The 19045-nt window shown below is 45.2% G+C and overlaps 1 protein-coding gene across 6 annotated transcripts in view; it reads left to right on the forward strand.

Annotated features, from left to right (window-relative positions):
* The first annotated feature begins 360 nt into the window (after nucleotides 1–360).
* DYM (dymeclin) overlaps nucleotides 361–19045 on the forward strand; it is a 322698-nt gene continuing 304013 nt past the window's right edge. For 3 of the 6 annotated variants that reach the window (XM_075932691.1, XM_075932689.1, XM_075932685.1), the window contains exons 1-3: nucleotides 361–557; nucleotides 5281–5352; nucleotides 11599–11786. In XM_075932691.1, coding sequence (XP_075788806.1) covers nucleotides 11647–11786 — 140 coding nt within the window. In that variant the 5' untranslated portion in view covers nucleotides 361–557; nucleotides 5281–5352; nucleotides 11599–11646. The remainder of the gene's footprint in view (nucleotides 558–5280; nucleotides 5353–11598; nucleotides 11787–19045) is intronic. The other 3 variants (XM_075932686.1, XM_075932687.1, XM_075932688.1) reach the window with 3 other exon arrangements.

Genomic DNA, 19045 nt, shown 5'->3' on the forward strand with positions numbered 1-19045 from the left:
CCAGTGACCGCCCTGACACTAGTGTAGTAGGGAAAAGAGCTCAGGTCCTGAGGCAAGCACAGTCCTTTCCTCTTCCCTCCATTGCAAGGGAGAGATGCCTGAGACAAGTCCCCCTCTTGCCTCCAGGGAGGATAATTTCCCTGCCTTACATGCACTACCTGGGGCAAGCCCTTCTCTACGGGCGCAGGCACTCTGCCTCTTTCAGGCCCGGCCCCACCCTCGCCTAGGCGCGTGCTACCTGGGCCACGCCCACCTCTTCTGGGGGGGGACGCGCTCCGCAGGCGCGGGCTCGGGCTGCGCCGCCCACTCCCCCGCAGCGAACTACATTTCCCAGCATGCCCCTCCGCAACGCAGCGCGGGGGGGGGGGAAAGCTGCGGCGGGGTGTAGCGGCGACGTGGAAAGATGGAGGCGGCCTGATCCCGGCTGAGGCTAGGGGTGCGTGCGGTGTTCGGAGAGCGAGCCCGCCCTCGCGGCGACAGGAGCCGCAGCCGTTGCCCCGCACCTGCTCCCACCAGAGCAGGAGCCAGGCGAGTCTCCGCCCCTCCCCCTGCCCGAGGTGCGGTGTCTGAGCATCTGTGGGGCTAGGGGGTGGTGCCTGGAGGGGGGGGGGGGGCTTCAGGGTTGGCGGGGGCAGCTCGAAACGTGGGGCTGGCCGTTGGCTGCGGCGGGGTGGGGGTCGCTGCTGCCCGGGAGAAGGCGGTTGGAGGGGGGGCAGGTACGGTGGTGCACTGCCAGCCCTCTCTGCAGTGGCCTCCCTGCTTGGCAGATGTGTCTCTCCTGGGAAAGAGGCCGGGCTGGTGCAGGGCGTGAATTGTGACTTGGTCGGGTTTGGCGTTGGGGGTGTGCGAGGGAGGGATGTTCTCTCAGGCAGGGTCCTGACTTGATAGGCCCAGAGCCAGCTTAAACAAGGGAGTGTTTCCAAAAACGGTCATTGACATGCAGAAAAATCCTTCACTATCCGCAGGGGGGAGTCTTTAAAAAAGTGCCTGAAAAACTAATCCATAGCAAGGGGGGAGCCTTGCTTTCCTCCTCGCAGGTCTGCCAGAGCGAATGGGGATGTTAAGGGAGGACTAATTAAACAAGGTTGGATTTCAGTGCAGATCAATAGTGAGTGTTTGTGATGACTTGGTTGGTCCTTTTAGCTGTGTGTTGTAACATTTACAATATTTTAGCTTGTTATTTTAGGTAAACACTAGTTTAGTGTTATTTTAGGTAAACACTCATCTGGAAAAGAGATGAGAGTCAAAACAGTTAATCATAACATCTTGCTTCCCATCGCCATGGTATCTGAGCGCCTTGCAATCTTTAATGCATTGATCCTTGCAGGTAGGGAAGTGGTATTATTTCTATTTTATAAATGGGAGTGGTAAGTGACTGAGATACTCAGAGGCACACAGGAAGTGTATAGGAGAGCAGGCAAATGAATTCTGGTTTCCTCATTCCAAGATGTAATCACTGGACTCCTTCCCCTTTCTTCCTTTTTCTCTTTGCTTTTTCAAAGTGTCATAGGAGTGAATGCAGGAAATTTTGCCCGGATTAATTGTGGTGCACATAGGAGTTTGATACACACACTGTAGTTTTCTGATTTAATTGAACCATTAGAAACATAAGTTTTCATGGAACTCTGCCTGCTATTACATTATTACTGTATGTGTCAAGTGGCATGCTTTGCAGTGGAAGTACAGTGAATACTGCACTAATTCTCAGCGCTATCAATTATGGATAGTTCCCAATACAGTGATTAAAATCCTCAGACTTATCCTTGCTGTTCACTGAGTCTTCTTCCTCCTTTTAAAAAGATTGGGCTTACTAGCTCCATATGTGTTGAAATTTAGCTGCCAAAGTTGAGAAGACCATGACTTTCAATGCATGGTTAGTCATGCTGTGATAATCTCTGTCCATGGTAGGTTTTGCCTATATGGTTGTGAAGCCAGAGCCGTGTGACATTACTATCTGTTGCTGTAGTGGTTTACCCTGAGAATAGTAACTAAGAAATTTCCCCAGTGTCTTGTTAAACTCATAAGGGATTCTCCTTAGGGATTCAGGTTGCATATACAATCTTTTTATATGTGAAGTCCAGAATAGGCTCTTTAAGAGAATTGTCTGTGTGTGTGTATTGTTATTCGTTTTGCTAACCCTTCCTAATTATGCCTCCGTTGCAATGGAGTGGTTTACAATTCTTGCTGTTTTTTCTTTGTGCAGTTAATAGAGCAGAGGACACTTGTAGTGCTCAGGACATAAATAAAATATTCAGCACTACATTGAAACAAAACTGGTTGTTGTCCTTGATGTTTCCTAGTCACTTTCACTCTCTAGTTTACTTTCCTAGCTTCCTCTGTAGCATGTTGTTCTTGGGTTCACAGTTAGGATATATATCTTTGTATAAATATTAATTAATTTTAATTACAACCTGATAGGCTGTAAAGTCAAGCAGTGTCTGGTGGAGTGAGGTCATGATCCTACAATCTAAATTTTGGGTCTACTCCAGTGTTCCCACTAAGATGTGTGCCTGTGCAGCCATGCACAAGAAATGTTAGGCCCGCCTATGTTGTCCACAGAACCATGAAGCAGCACTTACCACTCTCTTTCCTGCTGTACCAAAAGGTGAGTGATGGCAGTGGCAGTCTCATGTGGCTGCATGACAGTGGGCGGCTGCTCTGCTCCTGTTTGATTTGGCTGGAGCTGGAGTGCAGTGAGGCTGTCCCTGCTGGGGCAGCCTCACCAGCCCTGTTTCTAGCTGTGGCGTGAGGGACACTGCAGCCTGGCTGGCAGGGCTGCATGACTGGAGGCCACGGTTGTTCGGGTGGCCCCATTCGGAGCCAGAGCTACATGACTGGAGGCAGTGGCTTCTTGAGTGGCTCTGGCCAGGGTCAGAGCCAGAGCTGTGTGTCAAGTGGTGGCTGCTTGGGCATCCCCAGCTGGGGCCGGAGCCAGAGCCATATGTTGGGCAGCTGCTATGAAGGCTTGGTCTTGATCTCGGTCTTGTTTTGGTCACTGGTGAGCCGATTAAGGAATCCATGGTACAACATGGTGAACAATTCATTACTGAAACAAGAAAAAAATAATTTGCTGTCCTGTATCTGAGCATTTAGGGTACACCTGCTTCATATCTTATAGCTTTCCTCTGCAAATGTGAGGTCTACAAATACAATTTTTTAAAAAAAGGTGAAGCAGATATTGTTATTCAAACTCTTCTGGTAAAGAACAGTTTTGAATTAGTATGGTGAGACCCAGGCTGTATTGTCCATTTTCCCTACTCCAATCTTGCCACCTTTTGTTGTTTTCATTATAAGACTTGCATTACTTTAAAAGAGCAACTGCTGCTGTTCTCAAGGTTGGCAGAACTTGACCTGTAAGAAATGAATTGTTAATAGTAGTTTGCAATGACTAGAGAGATGGTGCCTGCTGAAGTTGGAGCCAGGACTGAGGTGTAGCTGCTCTGGGGCTGGGGCCACTCATGGTGCATGGTAAACTTAGAGAACAGTTACTTTTAAAGTAACGCCAGTCTTATAATGAAAATCACAAAAGGTGGCAAGACTGGAGTAGGGAAAATGGACAACACAGCCTGGGTCTCACCATACTGATTCAAAACTGTTCTTTACCAGGGCTGGTTGACAATTTCTGAAGGAAAACTGGGCCTTTGACAAAACAAAGCTTTTCTATCAAGGTTTTCTTCCTTAAAACAAACAAACCTTTTTTTACAAATAAGATTTTCCCCCACTGAAATTTTCAGCATTTTTTGATGAGCTATACTTGTTATCCATGAACAAATTAGATAAAAATCTTTTGTATGTTACTCCCTGTAGGAGTGAGTTTTAGGCAGCATGGAATGTGATACAGTACCTATTGATGATGAAGGAACATCCAAGAGGAAAGTAAGCAGCACAACATTACAGCAAAGATGTAGGAAACCGTGATCAGAATCCCTCATATTATAATAAGTTTACCGTACACCATGAGCAGCTGCACCACAGCCCTGGCTCCAACTCAGCAGCCACCATCTCTCTAGTCATTGCAAATGACTATTAACAGGTCATTTCTGGCAGGTCAAGTTCTGTCAACCTTGAGAACAGCAGTAGTTGCTCTTTGCCAAGGAACCATTCCTGTCACCATTTATTACCTGTGTTGTATAGGAGGGCAGCACAGGTCTTTAAGAAAAAACAGCTAATTGTTCAGACTTTGCATGTATGTGTAGGGGGTGATGTCTCTTTACCTTTGGTGAAACTGATGGCATGATACAGTACATTGACAGTTAGGGTCAGCCATAATAATAAGGATGGTTGGGTGACAGTTCTGATTTAACAGCTCTTTTTATTCTTTCTGATTGGGAAAGGGTTGTTTCAGATTCTTTCTTCCATAAAATTTGTGTCTGGCCCTGGGGGAGGGTGATTGGGTTAGAGGGGGTGTGTGTGTGTGTGTGTGTGTGTGTGTGTACGCGCGCGCCTGGCTCTGGGGAAGGAAAGGGGGATTGGGTTAGAGCAGGAGGTTGCCTGGGGGAGTGGAGGGGAAGAACAGCCAGCGTGCTTCCTGAGACCCAGGATCCCCAGGTACTGGCCCCAGCTGTCTCTGTCCCCTCCTCCTGGCCAGACTCTCTGTCCCCTCCTCCTGGCCACGAGCACCCTTCCCCCCCCCCCCCAAAAGGGCAGGGCCGCAAAGACCCAGGGAAAAGTTAACACCCCCCACCCCCAAAAAGCCGTGCCCTGGTGTGGATGTACCAGCACTTATTTTCCCCAGTGTGGTTCCCCCCCCCCCCCCCCCCCCAAAAAGCTTTGCCCTGGCTCTTCATGCTGTTACGCTATTGTGGCTCTTCATCTGGAGTGGGCTGGCCACCACTACTGAGGCTCTTGTAATTTTAAAGGTGGAATGCCATGTTAGTCCTTATTGACTAATTGAATAGTTGATGGAAATTCCATCGACTATTCAATTAGTTAATTACTCTAAATTTAACATCCCTAGGTCATACTGGATAAATATGATAATCTGAAAGAAACTGTAGATGTCAGAACTGAGACTTTTAAATGATCTAGGCTTTCTGTTGCCGGGAGAAATCTTTGTATTGCAGCATGGCACTAGTTGATGGCAAAGTTTGCATTAGGATTATAGGATCATAGAATAAAATGCAGTAGTGAGTAAAGAATGCATAATATTTCAGAATGAAACATGCTCAATAAAGTATAATTCTCAGTGTACCAATATGCTCACTTAGTGAATCAGTTCTATAATTGCTTGATTATTGCTGAATACACAGTATTATTTATATATTATCTCATTTTTTGTAGTGCTTTAATCTACTCTGTTTAAAAGAAAAGAGCATCCGTTTGGCTCGTTCTGGCAATTTTTAAGTTCCAAAGGTAAGAAGCACTTCTTCTTATGTATAAAATGAAATTTTTATTTAACTTCTGCATTGTAACAAAAACTGGCACTAGCAGTAGCCACTTCAAGTGCAGAAAAGTTACTCTTATTAATCTCAGAGGGTAGTCCTGCAGAAACAATGAGGAGTTCTATGGCACCTTAAAGATTAACAGACTTATTTGGGCATAAAATTTCCTGTGTAAAACTCACTTCGTCCAATGCATCTGACGAAGTGGGTTTTACTCATGAAACTTAGGCCCAAAAAATCTGTTAGTCTTTAAGGTGCCGCAGAACTTCTTGTTTTTTCTTATTAATGGCAGTATTGTCCAGACGCTACGATCAGGAATGTGTTAATTTTGCTCTAGGTAATGTATAATACATGATACAAGAAAAATGGTCAAAAATCTACAATTTATGTGCAATCTTTACATATCTTCCCAAACTTTTCCATCTAATGTATAATAATCAGCTATTCCTATTTGTCCCTCAGTCTTACCATAGTTGACTAAATTGTTCTAGGTCTCTAAGTAGAAATGCAAGCCTTGTATAAAACTGTTAAACTAAAATTAAATCTAATATAATACTATCATCAGTATTTGTTTAATATGTTAGTATAGAAGTCAACATTTTCAGCAGATACACATTCATATATGGCGAGGGGGGAGGTGGGAGTCAGTGCTTGTGGGGGGCAGCATCATTAGGAGGAGTCACGCATGGGAAGCCGGTTTAAAAAATGGCTTCCTGTGTCTACCCACTCCTGCCCCCCCCCCCCCATGCTGTTGCCTCTGTATTCGGGGCGGGGGGCAGGCATCACTGCAGGAGCCAGTGCTTGTGGGGAGCTGCCCCTCCCCCCCAGCATCTGAGGTGGGGGTGGGGGGCAGGACTTACTTGTAATCATGGCTCATTGATTAACCCTGTACTTGGATACATGTTCACCTCCCTAGTCTAGATGGTGCTTGGTCCTGCCATGAGTGCAGGCAACAACTTGATGTTTCTCATGGTTCTTTCCAGTTCTGTGTTTCTGTAAGGGGAGGTGCAATAGGAAAAGTTTGGGCACCACTACTCTAGGGCATTGGCGCTGTAGGTGAATTCACATACATCCTCTTCCTCTGTTCTGCAAGAGAGTGTTTACCAGTAATAGCAGCAGCAAAACTAAAGCTGTAACAGGAAGGAATGTGAAGGAGATGTAGGGGGTGGGTGGAGAATGGGCCTTCGCATGTTTGGTAATGGTTGTTCCAAAGGCCTGACCAAAAGACCCACATACATTCAGTGAAGATACAGGAAAAACGCTTAAAAATTTTAAAGGTCTTTAAAGAGAAGGAAATGAAGACATACTATTTGATGGATGTTCTATTCGATTCCTTAATTCTAGTACGCAGACTACTGAAGCAAGGCATATCTCAGTGTACAACCGTGGGAAAGATTTTACATGAATTACTCTAGTAGATTTGTAACCTACAGAAAGAAAAAAAATGTTTTCCTTTGCATTTATATGCATACTAGAAGATTTATCCGGAATTGATTGATCCTTCAGGGCAGGGACTGTGTAGGAGGGGGTGAGGAGAGGCTCAGGGTAGAAGCTGGGTGTGGGGGGGGTACAAGAGCCATTCGGGACCAAGGGGGTGGCTCCTCGGAGCTGGGTGAGGCATGGGCCACACTGCCTGGGATGCAGGCAGGAAGCTTACAGTCATCCCACTTTCCTGCTGTCCCAGTGGAGTTGTTGTTGTCCCAGACCCCTTCTCTAACTCCTTGCTGCCCCCATGGTCATTATACAGTATAACTGTCCCTGCTAGCATCCCTTTCTTTCTGTGTTATGAATAACAGTCCCATTTCAGGCACACCCCATTGTCCTGGCATAACCAAACCCTTATCTGCTCCTAGCTCTTAAGGAGGAGTTCTTGAACAGACGGACATGCTTGCTTGCTTACGGACCAACTCACTCTCTCATATAGTAGTGGATCAGGTGTTCAAAGCTCTAATTAATGCTAAAAAATGTTGTAGATGAGATTTTTAAATCTTGTGATTGAGGACTAAGCCAATCATTAACATAAGAGGTCAGAATGGGATCTTATCTGCTTAGTGGTGTGTCTTTTGTGGGGTTTTTACACCTTCCTCTGAGGCATCTGGTTCTGATCACTTTTGGAGGCTGAAGACTGGATTAGCTGGGACATGAACACTTCTTATTTGGAATTAGAGGGTTGCATTAAACAAACAAAACCAGAAGCTAAAAGCATAAAGCAACAGATTCATATTTCTTTGTCCCAGTATTGGTAATAACAATTGCTGTGTTAATTTAAATGTTTTGTTAATTATTGTTTACATTTTCTTATTTTTTTCAAGAAAAATATAAAAAAATTGTAATTTTATGATGAAACTGACATTCTCTTTTTACTTTTGCAAGGAGTCATGCATTTATTTGATTCATTTGGGGAAGAGTTATGTCATATTCCATTAGTTATTTTTAAGCAGCATCTCTTTTAGTGAAGCAACATTTCTGTCCTGCTGCAGTATGTTCCACACAAGTATCTTTGCAAATGAAAGAAGTTGGTGTTTCTGTTCTACCTATTATTTTGAACTGATTTTAAAACTAGTATTACTTTAGCAGTGAAATGTCTCAGGAACACGTGTTGTCATGGTAATAGTTTAGAGAAGTTCATGTGCAAGTGATACATAAACACAATAAAAATCTCACCATCAAGTGAAATAATTCAAGATGCTGCTCATCTCTTAATATCACTTATTTATATAAACCCTTTCCCTGTTAACATCCAATCAGCATGCAGGTTTCCACAATAGCACCTTTTTAATCCAGAAGATGACAAACCAGTTTGCAAACGTAAACAGTTCTATATTATGTACAAGTGATCTTTTTACCATTCCTGGGATGCAACCACATTTTGCAATGAAAACTAGCATGTGTTTAACCATGCTTTGGGGCAATATGTGAAGAATAGCATATTTGAAACTTCATGGGGAGTGCTGGTAAGAAGAATATAATTATTCTAATTAGAATTAAGTGGGGTCATCATGCATACTCTTATTAAAGATCCATGAGATTTTTAAACAGGTTGGACCTTGTTTATCTAATCTGAAAGATGGCACCTCCAGCAGTACAGAGCACCGTAAATGTAGGCTGGACATTGGTTCATTGTGGAATCAGAGGAAAGTGTGTCACTTACTGATTGCCAGTGTTTCTTCCTGCATCATCTATCCTTAGGTGTTCTTGGAAATTTCTTCTCCAAGTATGGACCCAGCCTAATATAGCTCAGTTTGTAGGATTTTGAGATCTCAGTAGAAAAGTGCTACGTCTGTAGGCTTTTAGGATATTTTATTAAGTACTTATGCAGCTATCAGAATGGTCTGGAGCAGTGGTTCCCAACTTTTTTTATACCGCAGACTGGCAAACCTATTCACAAACTTATGGTGAATCAGTAACATCTTGATTTGCATACTCATTGTGCAAATACTGAATATGCAAATATGCAAATAAAATATTACCTGTCCACCTAGCCCCAACCCAGCTTCTTGCTCTCCAGTGCCTTACACCCCTTTGATCCTCACCCCTATGCCCCATGCCCTCTAGCCTCTGTCCCCTACAGCCCGTGCCAATACTCTCTTGCCCCATGACCCCATCATGCCCTCACCCAACACCCTTTCTCCTCCCACTCCTGCACTCCCCAGAGTGAGGCTGCCCCCTCTAGGGAATGTAGCAGTTACTGTCGTGCACTTCCTCCTTCTCCCAGCACGTCCAACTCCTCCTCCAGTCAGCAGAAAGTTTCCATTGAGGTTGGATTCCCTGTATTGCCACAAACTTCCTGAGTGTCCTTGGGCAAGTCACTTAGGGTAAACTTTTTTCAAGTGACTTAGGCACTTCCGATCTACTGACTCTCAGTGACTTACCCTCCTCAGTCACCTCTGTGCCTGTGACCGTGTGTCCATCTGCAGTAGAGGTGGGGAGGAGGAGGGAGCATCTTACCTGGGTGAGAAGGAGGAAAGTGTCTCTTGCTCCTCGTCTTCCTGCTGCTGTCTCTTCCCCAGCGCCGCTGCTGGGAAAATTGGCTGTGTGGACAGGCCGTTGGGAGAGGGTGCACTCCTTCTCCTTCATGCCCCCTCAATCCCCAAGCGCGTCTTGAGCTACCATGGGTAGAGGCGGAGGACAGGGAAAGCATGGAGCCCAGGCAGGGCTGCCATCTTACCTGGGTGGGATGAGGGAGGACGGAAGGAAGTGCCTCCTGCCGCTGCCTTCAGCCCCCGCACTGTTGGTGGTGCAAAATCTTCAGCAGCCGCTGTGGCCCAGCAATCGGTGGTTTGCAGGCCGGTGGTTGGGAATTGCTGTCTGGAGTACTGACTGACTGGTTATTTTTATTAGGTCTCCATACGTTTCCTTTTTAATCTAAATATTTTTTTCTAAGCTTCATTTGCACTTGGCAAGTTTCTAACTCTAGTGGATTCATTAATTAACATTTGTAAAAATAGGAAAGTGTCATTAACAGTCTAAAAAGGGAGGACTTCATTCTTCCACACAGAGGTAGGTGCAGCACAGCCAATGATAATGTGCTTATTTACCCATATAATTTATGGTATGCTGCTACCTCATTCTGCAGGTACCTCTGAAAATAAGTTAATTTGTTATGAACATTTAGTCTTGTACCTTTTCATTAGGAGCTGGACTGGGACTCACCAGGTTATTTCACATAGGTCAGTGAATAGCTATCAGACTCTTCTGAGTTAGGGGGCTCGTCACCTGATCTAGCTTAAAATTATTTGTCTAAAAGTGATTATATATATATGTGACCTTGATGTGGCTTTGACTGTAGAGAAGGGGAAATTCATGAGTGGTTTACAGAAATTTAGTTGCCTGATTCCCATTCTTGCCAATGGCAGTCACATGCCCAAGGGTTCATTCACATTGCATGCTGATTTTGTTGCAACATCATGTTTATGTACATGTAACTCCCTTAGCCCAGGTAGAAATAGCAATGTAGACTGTGAAACATGGTGCAGGTAGCTAAAGACATCCTGGACGGGTGTGGGTATGTATTTGAGTATGCATCCTTCGCAGCCTCTGTTCATGCAAGCTATAACTCCCATAATACATAGCCATTTCTAGTGATGTAGTGTCCCAGAGCCTTTCTGCTGTTGGAGCCTTTCCTCACTGCCTCCTGGTTGCTGCAAACTGTCCCCACAGCAGGGAAAATTCTGGCAGGGGACAAGCAGTGGGGAAAGTTTTAGTCTTTCCACAGTGTCCCCCCATCTTCCTTGCCAGAGCCTTTCCTTGCTACAGTGAAAGGCTTTTGCACCAGGGAGCCCTTTGCTAGTGACATGGGTAGTTACACAGTGCAGGCCTGTACACAGGAATTTCTTTTGTGTGTGTGTGTGTGGGGAGGGGGAGGGGGAGGACTGGGCAAGCTGTGGGAGGGGCTGGTGGCAGCCCCACCCCTTGTGGCCCAGCCTAGCCCGCTCCCCGGCCTTGCTCTTGAGCGAGGAAGGGGGAATCCGCTCCAGCCTTCCCTGGCTGACCCAAACATAAGGTAGGGAGGCTGGGGAAGCGCGCCTCTCTGCGCGCCTCCTTGCTTTCCTCCGGCTGGGGCAGCACACCTCCCTGCTTTCCCACAGCTGGCCAGAGCACGGGAGAGGGAGGCTGGGGCAATGAACCGCCCCACCTTCCCTAGGTCACGTGGAAATGGCCCCATGGACATGGCAGACCATGAAGGACCGGGGTGGGGGTGTGTGTGTGTATTTGCACCCTTCGCGCCCCCCTGCATATGGGCCTGCAATGCAATATGCACAGACAGCTTTTCCATTGCTGCATGTAGCTACGTGTTCACTATACACCTCTGCCAATAGTGTGTCAATTGGCTGTTCCCTGAATAATTGTACACAACTTTGAAAATGCTAAATTTTTTAATAATGGTCTAATGTGCCTCCTTACATTTTAAATTTTACTTTCCCTTTTGCCTACTGTTGTATCGTGTTCTTTTTCTGACCACAAATAACTAGTGGAAAAGGCCTGGAATGTATGCCAATTGATTTTTTTTTTAAAAACTTGGATATAATTATATGTCTTAAACTGTTGAAAACTAACTATTCTAACCTGCTTCGATGCACTTTCTAGCAACTGTTGTTATGGAATTAGAGATGTATTGGTTTCTAGTTTGGTAAGTTCTGTTTGTCCCTCACATGTGCCAAAGATGTGCATAATCCTGTTAGTAGGTTTTAAATATTTCTTTTTTTTTTTTTTGTAGGCTTGTTGAAGAAATGAAGCTTTAAAAAGGAATTTATCAAATAAAAAAATGGGTGCAAACAGTAGCAGCATCTGTGAGCTTCCACAAAACGAGTACTTAAAAAGATTATCGGGAGCAGAAGCTGTCTCTGAGAATGACCCATTCTGGAATCAGCTCCTTTCTTTTAGTTTTACTGCCCCAACAAACAGGTAAGAGGTTATTTTCTGAAGGGCTGAATGTTGGTGACAGATCCATTAACAGTGGTGCCAAAGAACTCTGAATGCAAAATAGACTTGTTAATTGGGAGGAGGCATGTGTGTAGAAAACCTACCTGAGTGTAGGGTATTGGAATACCATTCCACCATATTCTCTCATTCTTGCAGCTTCTTTTCTTCCTATTAGCTGCTGTAAATGGCCTTCATTCTCTCTGTAGCCAAGAAGGATCAGCAGTAAGTCTAGAAAACTTTTTTGCTTAATAGGCCTCTGAAGATGCTGAAGAACAACAGATGGTTGCCCCTTTGAAGAACCTATAGCTTCCAGTGTTAGCCAAATAAAGCAGTGTGTAAGATAGGAGGCTGATCCTGCCAGTACTGAGCCCTTTGAACGCTCATGAGTGTAATGGGAGCTGAGGGTATTCAGCATCTCAGGTAACTGAGATATAAGTTTGCTACTGATAGGGTCACGTAGGGTGCTCTGTTATTTCGAGATAATTAGCGCTATTTTGAAATAACAATGTGACCATCTGCATGGCTATTCTGTTTAGCAATAATTTTGTAATAAACAGCATATTCTGAAAACTGTAAACCTCATTTTACGAGGAAGAACACCTATTTTGAAATAGCTATTTTGAAATAAGGTGTATGTAGACGTTCAACTGCTGCTATTTCGAAATAGCCCCTCACCAGGGCCATTCTAAGTTATTCCTCCCCAGTGCTTCTTGAGGCTTTAAATCGAGATAGGATGTCTACATTCAGCCTGCCTTGGACTAATTTTAAGGCTTCCCTGTAGTGTAGTTGTGTTGTTTCAAAATAAGCTATTCTGGAATAGTTTATTTCAAATAGCTGTGCAGTGTAGACATACCCTTAGAGTTTATGTTCTTGTGACATACCAGGGCACAATCCAGACAAATGACTAGCTGTTACAATCCTGTCCTGTAGCCTGGGGAAGCTCTTTATAATGCTTTGCTGTTGTAGCTTCCATTGCTTACAAATGGTCACCAGCATGTAAATCAGTTCCAATTATGTCTGTTTGCTGCAGCCAGGCACACACCTTGAATCTTACCAGTCTTGGTTATGCTGCAGGATGACTCCTTCACACCCCCAGACTTGGATTTACCCTGTATTGCTTAGCCTTCTCTTGGACATTGTAAATATATTGAGTCTGTTATTTCTTTAAGGGATAATATAATATGCACAGATTATGTTACCCAGGCTCTTTATCTTCAACACACTGCTTTAGATGAAACAGTAAAAGAAATTCATTTAACATTTCTCTCCTTTTTGTAGGTACTACAGTTAATGAGGTATTCCTGAGGTGGGCATTCAAGAATGATAAGGCCATTGTGGAGAAACTAAATTAATTCTTTGCTTTGGTTTTCTTGGCTGAGGATGAGAGGGAGATTCTCAAACCTGAGTCATTCTTTTTAGGTGATATTTTAGGGACAGTTGCATATTGAGGTGTCATTAGAGGAGATTTTGGAGAAAACTGATAAATTGATCAGTAGTAAGTCTCCAGGACACACATGTATTTTCCCAAGAGTTTGGAAGGAGCTCATGTGAAATTGCAGAACTACTAACTGAAGTCTGTAACTTATTTAAATCAGTTTTTGTGCCAGACGCTGGTGGATAGCTAATGTGACACCAATTTTTTTAAAAGGCTCCAGAGGCGATCCTGGCAGTTACAGGTAGGTAAGTCTAGTTTCAGAACCCAGCAGATTGGCTGAAGCAAAAGTAGAATTATCAGACACATAGATGACGATGATTTGTTAGGGAAGAGTCAACATGGTTTTTGGCAAGTGAAATCATGCCTCACCAATTTACTAGAATTTTTTGAGGGGTCAATAAGCTTGTGGATAAGGGGAGTCCAGCCAGCAATGGTAGCTGGAACTTGCTTTGGCTTTTGCAAGTTGCTACAGCAGTACTCTGTGTGTTGTGTGTTAGGGATGTAAGTGACTAGGAACTCAACTAGTTGCTTCCCTCCCCGATCGCTTGCCTCTATGAGAGAGAGGTGGCAAGGAGGTGGGGGGAGTACAAGCCAGTGCTATGTGGGAGCCGGCTTAAAAGCCAGTTCCCTCCCAGAACTGTCTCCATGGAGGGCAGGACAGGCAGAGGACAGTGGGAAATGGCGTGAGTGGTGATTGAAACAGTCCCATTCATGCCAGTCCAACTGTTGCTCCTCTCCCTTTGAAATGGGTAAGAGCCGTCTTCAGTTCTTGTACATTTCAAAGGAAGAGGCACAGAGGAGACCCTGCCTCAGCAGGGACTGCTTTGGTCCCCGCTGGTGTGGGTTTCTGCTGCATCTTGCCCTTTGAAATATACAAGAGCTGCAGGCGGCTCCTGTATATTTTAAAGGGAGAGAGACAGCGGGAACCTGCTAGGTCTCACCCTTTGAAATGTACAAGAGCTGCCTGCAGCTCCTGTATATTTCAAAGGGAGAGGTGCAGCAGGATAGTGAGTGCCCTTCTTATTGACTAATTGAGCAGTCGATGGAAATTCCCATCGACTGTTCGAAATTTAACATCCCGTGTGTGTGTGTGTGTGTGTGTGTGTGTGTGTGCGCGCGTGCCGTTAGAGGAGTTGTGATGCAGCCTTCCCTCCCTCATTTCCCCCCAAATCACTCTTGGGGTATGTTGTGGTCGCTGGCTTTCAAGACCTGCAAAGACTATGAGAAGCACATGCCAAAAAGTGACCCCTTGCACATCCTGCCTCAGGTCTCGGGGTGAAGGTCACCAGGAAAGACCCCTGCAAGGATCTGTCTGGAATTCCAGCCAAGGATTCTAAAAGTGTGTGAACAGTAGCTAAAAACCATCTTCATCGAGACTGCATCCTGACAGAAGTTGGAACCCAGTGCTGTAGCACAGCTTCTGAGTGCATCTTCTTCAATTCCTCAGCGCGCTCTCTTCTAGAGACCAGGAGCCAAAAAAAGACATCACCAAAGAGTCTACCATCATGGCACTTCCTGGGACCATTCTGCTCTTTGGCACCGGACACAGTTGCCGGTGCAGAATAAGAAGAGGGTTGAAAGGTGTCGTTCTCTGGCCCATAGACCTAAAACCCAGATGCTTGTGGCGCCACAGTAAGGAGACACCCAGTGCAGCCACATCCATTCGTGCCCAGGAGGAATGGTGGAGTTCAGGCCATGCATGCTGTCCAGCAGGGTCTGAGAGTCTGTCAGAAGTATTCCAAGTGGCTGCGCATATCCTCACCTGCACAGCCCCTTTCTCTCAACCCAGGAATGAGACAGCACCAGCACATTTGGTATCTTGCCTGGTCCACTCCATGAGTAAACCAGCAATGATGCCTCACTGTTCCCCTTCACCATGGCACTGGATTTTGGGAGGAAGTTTGGTTAGGAGTAATGTTTAGGAGCCTAATGAACGGGTTGGTTTGTTTTGTAGATAATAAAGTTTGGCAGCTGGGAAGCATAATGAGAAGGAATAACAGAGTTTTGACAAATGTATTTTCTTGGTGCAGTTGGCTATGTATTTAGTGTTACACTATAAAGTCTCTATTTTATTTAATATTTTTAAAATATTAAGCAGTTTATTGGTTGACAAGAGATATGTTTGGGTATTCTTTCCTAAGGGAAAGTCTGTCTCTTGGGGTCTGTTTCAGCATCCTTTACTTGAATCAGTGTTGCAATATCTGCCCCTATAAATGTTTGGTTTTTGTATAAAAATCTGGAGTGAAAACTGGTATGAAGAATTCAGTGTACTGAACACCACCAGATGGTGCTCTTGTATGACACTAGTTTAGATATGTATTTTTAGAGACATAGTACTGTCTTTTGTATGTGGTTAATAACTAGAAGGAACCATTAATGTTTCTAGTTAAGCTGTGCCTAAGAAGTCCTGCTGTCTTAAAACTGATTTCAACATTACTCCCTGCATGTCACCTTGAACCATTTTCTTATGTGAGCACTCACTGGGGGGAGGGGGAACCCAAGATCGAGCTCCTTAAGAAGTCAGTTGTTAATGCTTTATTACAATGGATATTAAATATGGCTATTCCTCTTCACCCCTATGGACCATTTGTCTTCAACAGTGGCTTGAAGGGGATGGGTTTGTCACTTGTCAAATATGGCAGGGTTTTTTTTGTATTTATTCTAGAAGTATACCTTGTCATTTTAGTCTGTTTGTAAAATGGAATTGTTCATCAGTAGATGCTAGCTTTCAGGCTTTAATGATAACTATATCAGTGCTAAATTGAGAGAGCTGATGGTAACTCTTCAGGGTGATGGTTTTTCATAGGTGGCATCAGGTTAAATTGGGCAAGCTCTTAAAAAGTTAAGGTGGATGTCATCTTCCATGAGCTTTAGCATTTTTAGGTTTAGTCTTCTACCTAGTAGTGTAGGGAGTGAGGAAGCTGAAGGGGAGATCTCTTTTTTTTCTCTCTTAGGCAGAAATACCATCAAATTCTCAAAAGTCTGGCCTGTGGGACTCCTGGTAGGCTGTAGGAGGATTTAAGGGGGGCTGTCCATTACCTGCCTCAAGCTTCTCCTCTTCCCATAATTGTTCCTCTTTTTTCCTCCCTAAACACCCTGCCCCCCTGAGCATACGGCTTAGGGGGATCACTGAGGGGGCTTGGTGCCACATGGTGGCAGGATCTGCAGGGGAAGTGGAGTGCAGGGGAATGTGTGCTCCAACCCAGCATGCTCTCCTTCCCCCAGGTAGCAGTAGTTGTGGGGAGTGCGGGTGCCTGCAACTGATGTGCTTAGGGCTCCTCCTACCTCCTCTCTGTGATCTCCAAAGCTAAGTAGTTGTAGGACGAGGTGCCATGGGGGCAGAAGGTGGGGTGAGGCAGGAAGGGGTGGGGCTTAAAGCCAGTAATTGACAGCTTTCCCCTCTCCCCCGGCCTGCCGAAGTCCCAGGCCAAATCGCTCCAGCTGGGACTGGCACTCAAGCTTGAAGTTTGAAACCCCTGCTCTCTTACTGATCTCTAAAACTTCTTTAGTGCTGTGGCTAACAAGCTCCTATCTGTTTCCTGCTTGAGTGGCTTCCTCCTCCCCACCAGCTTTGTGTGCTTTTTGGTTCCTTAGACAGAGGACACAGCACACCAAGGATAATGTACCAAGCTGTCTGAAGATAGCAGGTGATATCGATATAATTTTTATGACCTTCTGCCAGGCAGTGCCAAAGAAACAAGTGTGTTTATAGCCAAAGGAAGGAGCTGAAAGGGAAACTGCTCGCTATTTTCAGCTTCTTTTGGCATGAATGATAAGACTAGGGGCAAATATGAGAGTGACAGTTGCCTGATATTGCTACTGGAGCCTCAGGAGAGTTTATGGGTGATGGACAGTGTACAGTGCATATGTATGTGTGTGTTTCCCTGTATAACATTAACCTCTATAAGCTTGCTCAACGTTTCCGTTACAGAGGATTCTGCATACTTATTTTTTAGAAGCTCTAATACCTCAGTTATCAGTGTGTGGGTATTCATCAGGAAGACTAACCTCAAGCTGTAGGTGTGCTCAGGGAACCAAATTCTCCTTGTTTCAGCGCCTTTGTCCATTAGGGATGTGAAGGGTTAACTGGTTACCCAGTAAGCATCACCTTAACCAGGTGGTGCTTACTGGTTAACCAGTGCCTAGGAGCAGCCTCCCCCGTAGCCCTCTGCAGGTGGAGGGCTGCTCCAACCCAGGGGAGGGGAGAGTCGACCCCTCCTCCCCAAAGTGACAGCCCAGAGTGTGGGGGAGAGGGTGACAGTGGGATCCCACTTAATCAGTTAACCCAGGGGTTCTCAAACTTTGTGATACCGCGACCCCCTAAAATGCTAAATGAATGTTTGACCCTCCCCCTCACCAAAGTTGTTAAGCCAAAAAAAAAGGGAGGGGGGAGCCAAAGTTGCACCACTATGTCCAGTTTGGGACTGCACACTAACTGCCAATGCACCCACCCCTCCCCCTGAGGCAGGCCCCCCTAGCATCCCCCCCATACCAGTGCACTCCCCCTGAGACAGGTATCCTCAGCGTCGGGAGCCCCGCTCCAATCAAATCTCCCCCACCCCCCCATCCGCAGAGCCAGGCACTGAGAAACACTTATTTTTAAAGTGGCTGCTCCTGCCGCCCGGCCCGGCTGCCTCAACTCGCAGGGGAGGCATCAAGTGGCCAGCTGCTGGTCTCTGCTGCTCATGTTGGCCAGAGCAGCGCGCGCTCCGCTCCCAGCCAGCCTGGCGCCCCCCTAGCGTGGCGCCTGGCAACTGCCCCCTCTTGCCCCCCCTTCACTAGACTCTGCTGCGCTCCTTACTCCCCCGCCCCTGCCAGACGTAGCAGGGGAAAATTGTCCCCACCGGGCTTCTGTCGGGTATTTCATGTTTTTTTGTTTTTTGTTTTTTTACTGGACAGAGCCCGCGGGGAGAGAGACATTCAGCTGCGACCCCTCCTGTAATTTGGTCTTGACCCCCCTAGCAGTCGCGACTCACAGTTTGAGAAACACTGGGTTAACCAGTTAAATCTAAGGTTTAACCGGTTAATTGAGTAACTAGGATTTTATATCCCTATTGTCCGTATACATCATGATAGTCTTTAATTACATGATCACATATGACTTTTTCCTACTGGACTCGACTCATTCAGTTTACAGGATGGACAGACAAGGGGGCACAGGCAGCTCTAAATGTGGCATTCCTAACTTTTAGTTGCTTGACTTATCAGCCTAAATAATGTTTGTGTATGTGGGAAAACTGTTAACAATCTGTAGGCCTTTATCTGGTTTTAGGCAAGGAGCCATTGGACGTGACATATGATGGGTGAGCTTTGCTCTCAAGTAAGGTAGATCAGAACACCGCTGAGGGAAATCTGACCTTATTCTTAGGAGTCTTAGTTACAGCACTTTCATGATGGAAACTTAAAACAGAATTAATTAAAGCAGAAGTTGGTGAAAATCATATGCTTAATATTTACTGTTCCACTTCGTTCCTTCCCTTGAGTTTTAGACATCACTGGTTGAAGAATAGTGTGCGTGATCCTTTAATGGAAAGCCATAAAATGAACAACTCTTATGTTGCCTTAATATGGTGCGTTTTAAAAAATTGGTACAATAAATTATATGCCGTTTTTCATTCGACGTCTTTCTTATGAATAGTCCATTAAAGTCAGCATTCCCACAGTATGAATTTACTGAATGAGCTGATTCTTCTCTGTTTTGTGAATGATGGCAAAGGAAAAGCTTTGCTTAGTCAAGGGAAAAAGGACCAACATGGCTACAACAACACTGCATAAGGGAAAAAGCTGTCAGGAAAGCTCCCTCCTG

This window comes from Pelodiscus sinensis, chromosome 6 (genome assembly GCF_049634645.1).
Source record: "Pelodiscus sinensis isolate JC-2024 chromosome 6, ASM4963464v1, whole genome shotgun sequence".
In the NCBI taxonomy this organism is placed as follows: Eukaryota; Metazoa; Chordata; order Testudines; family Trionychidae; genus Pelodiscus; species Pelodiscus sinensis.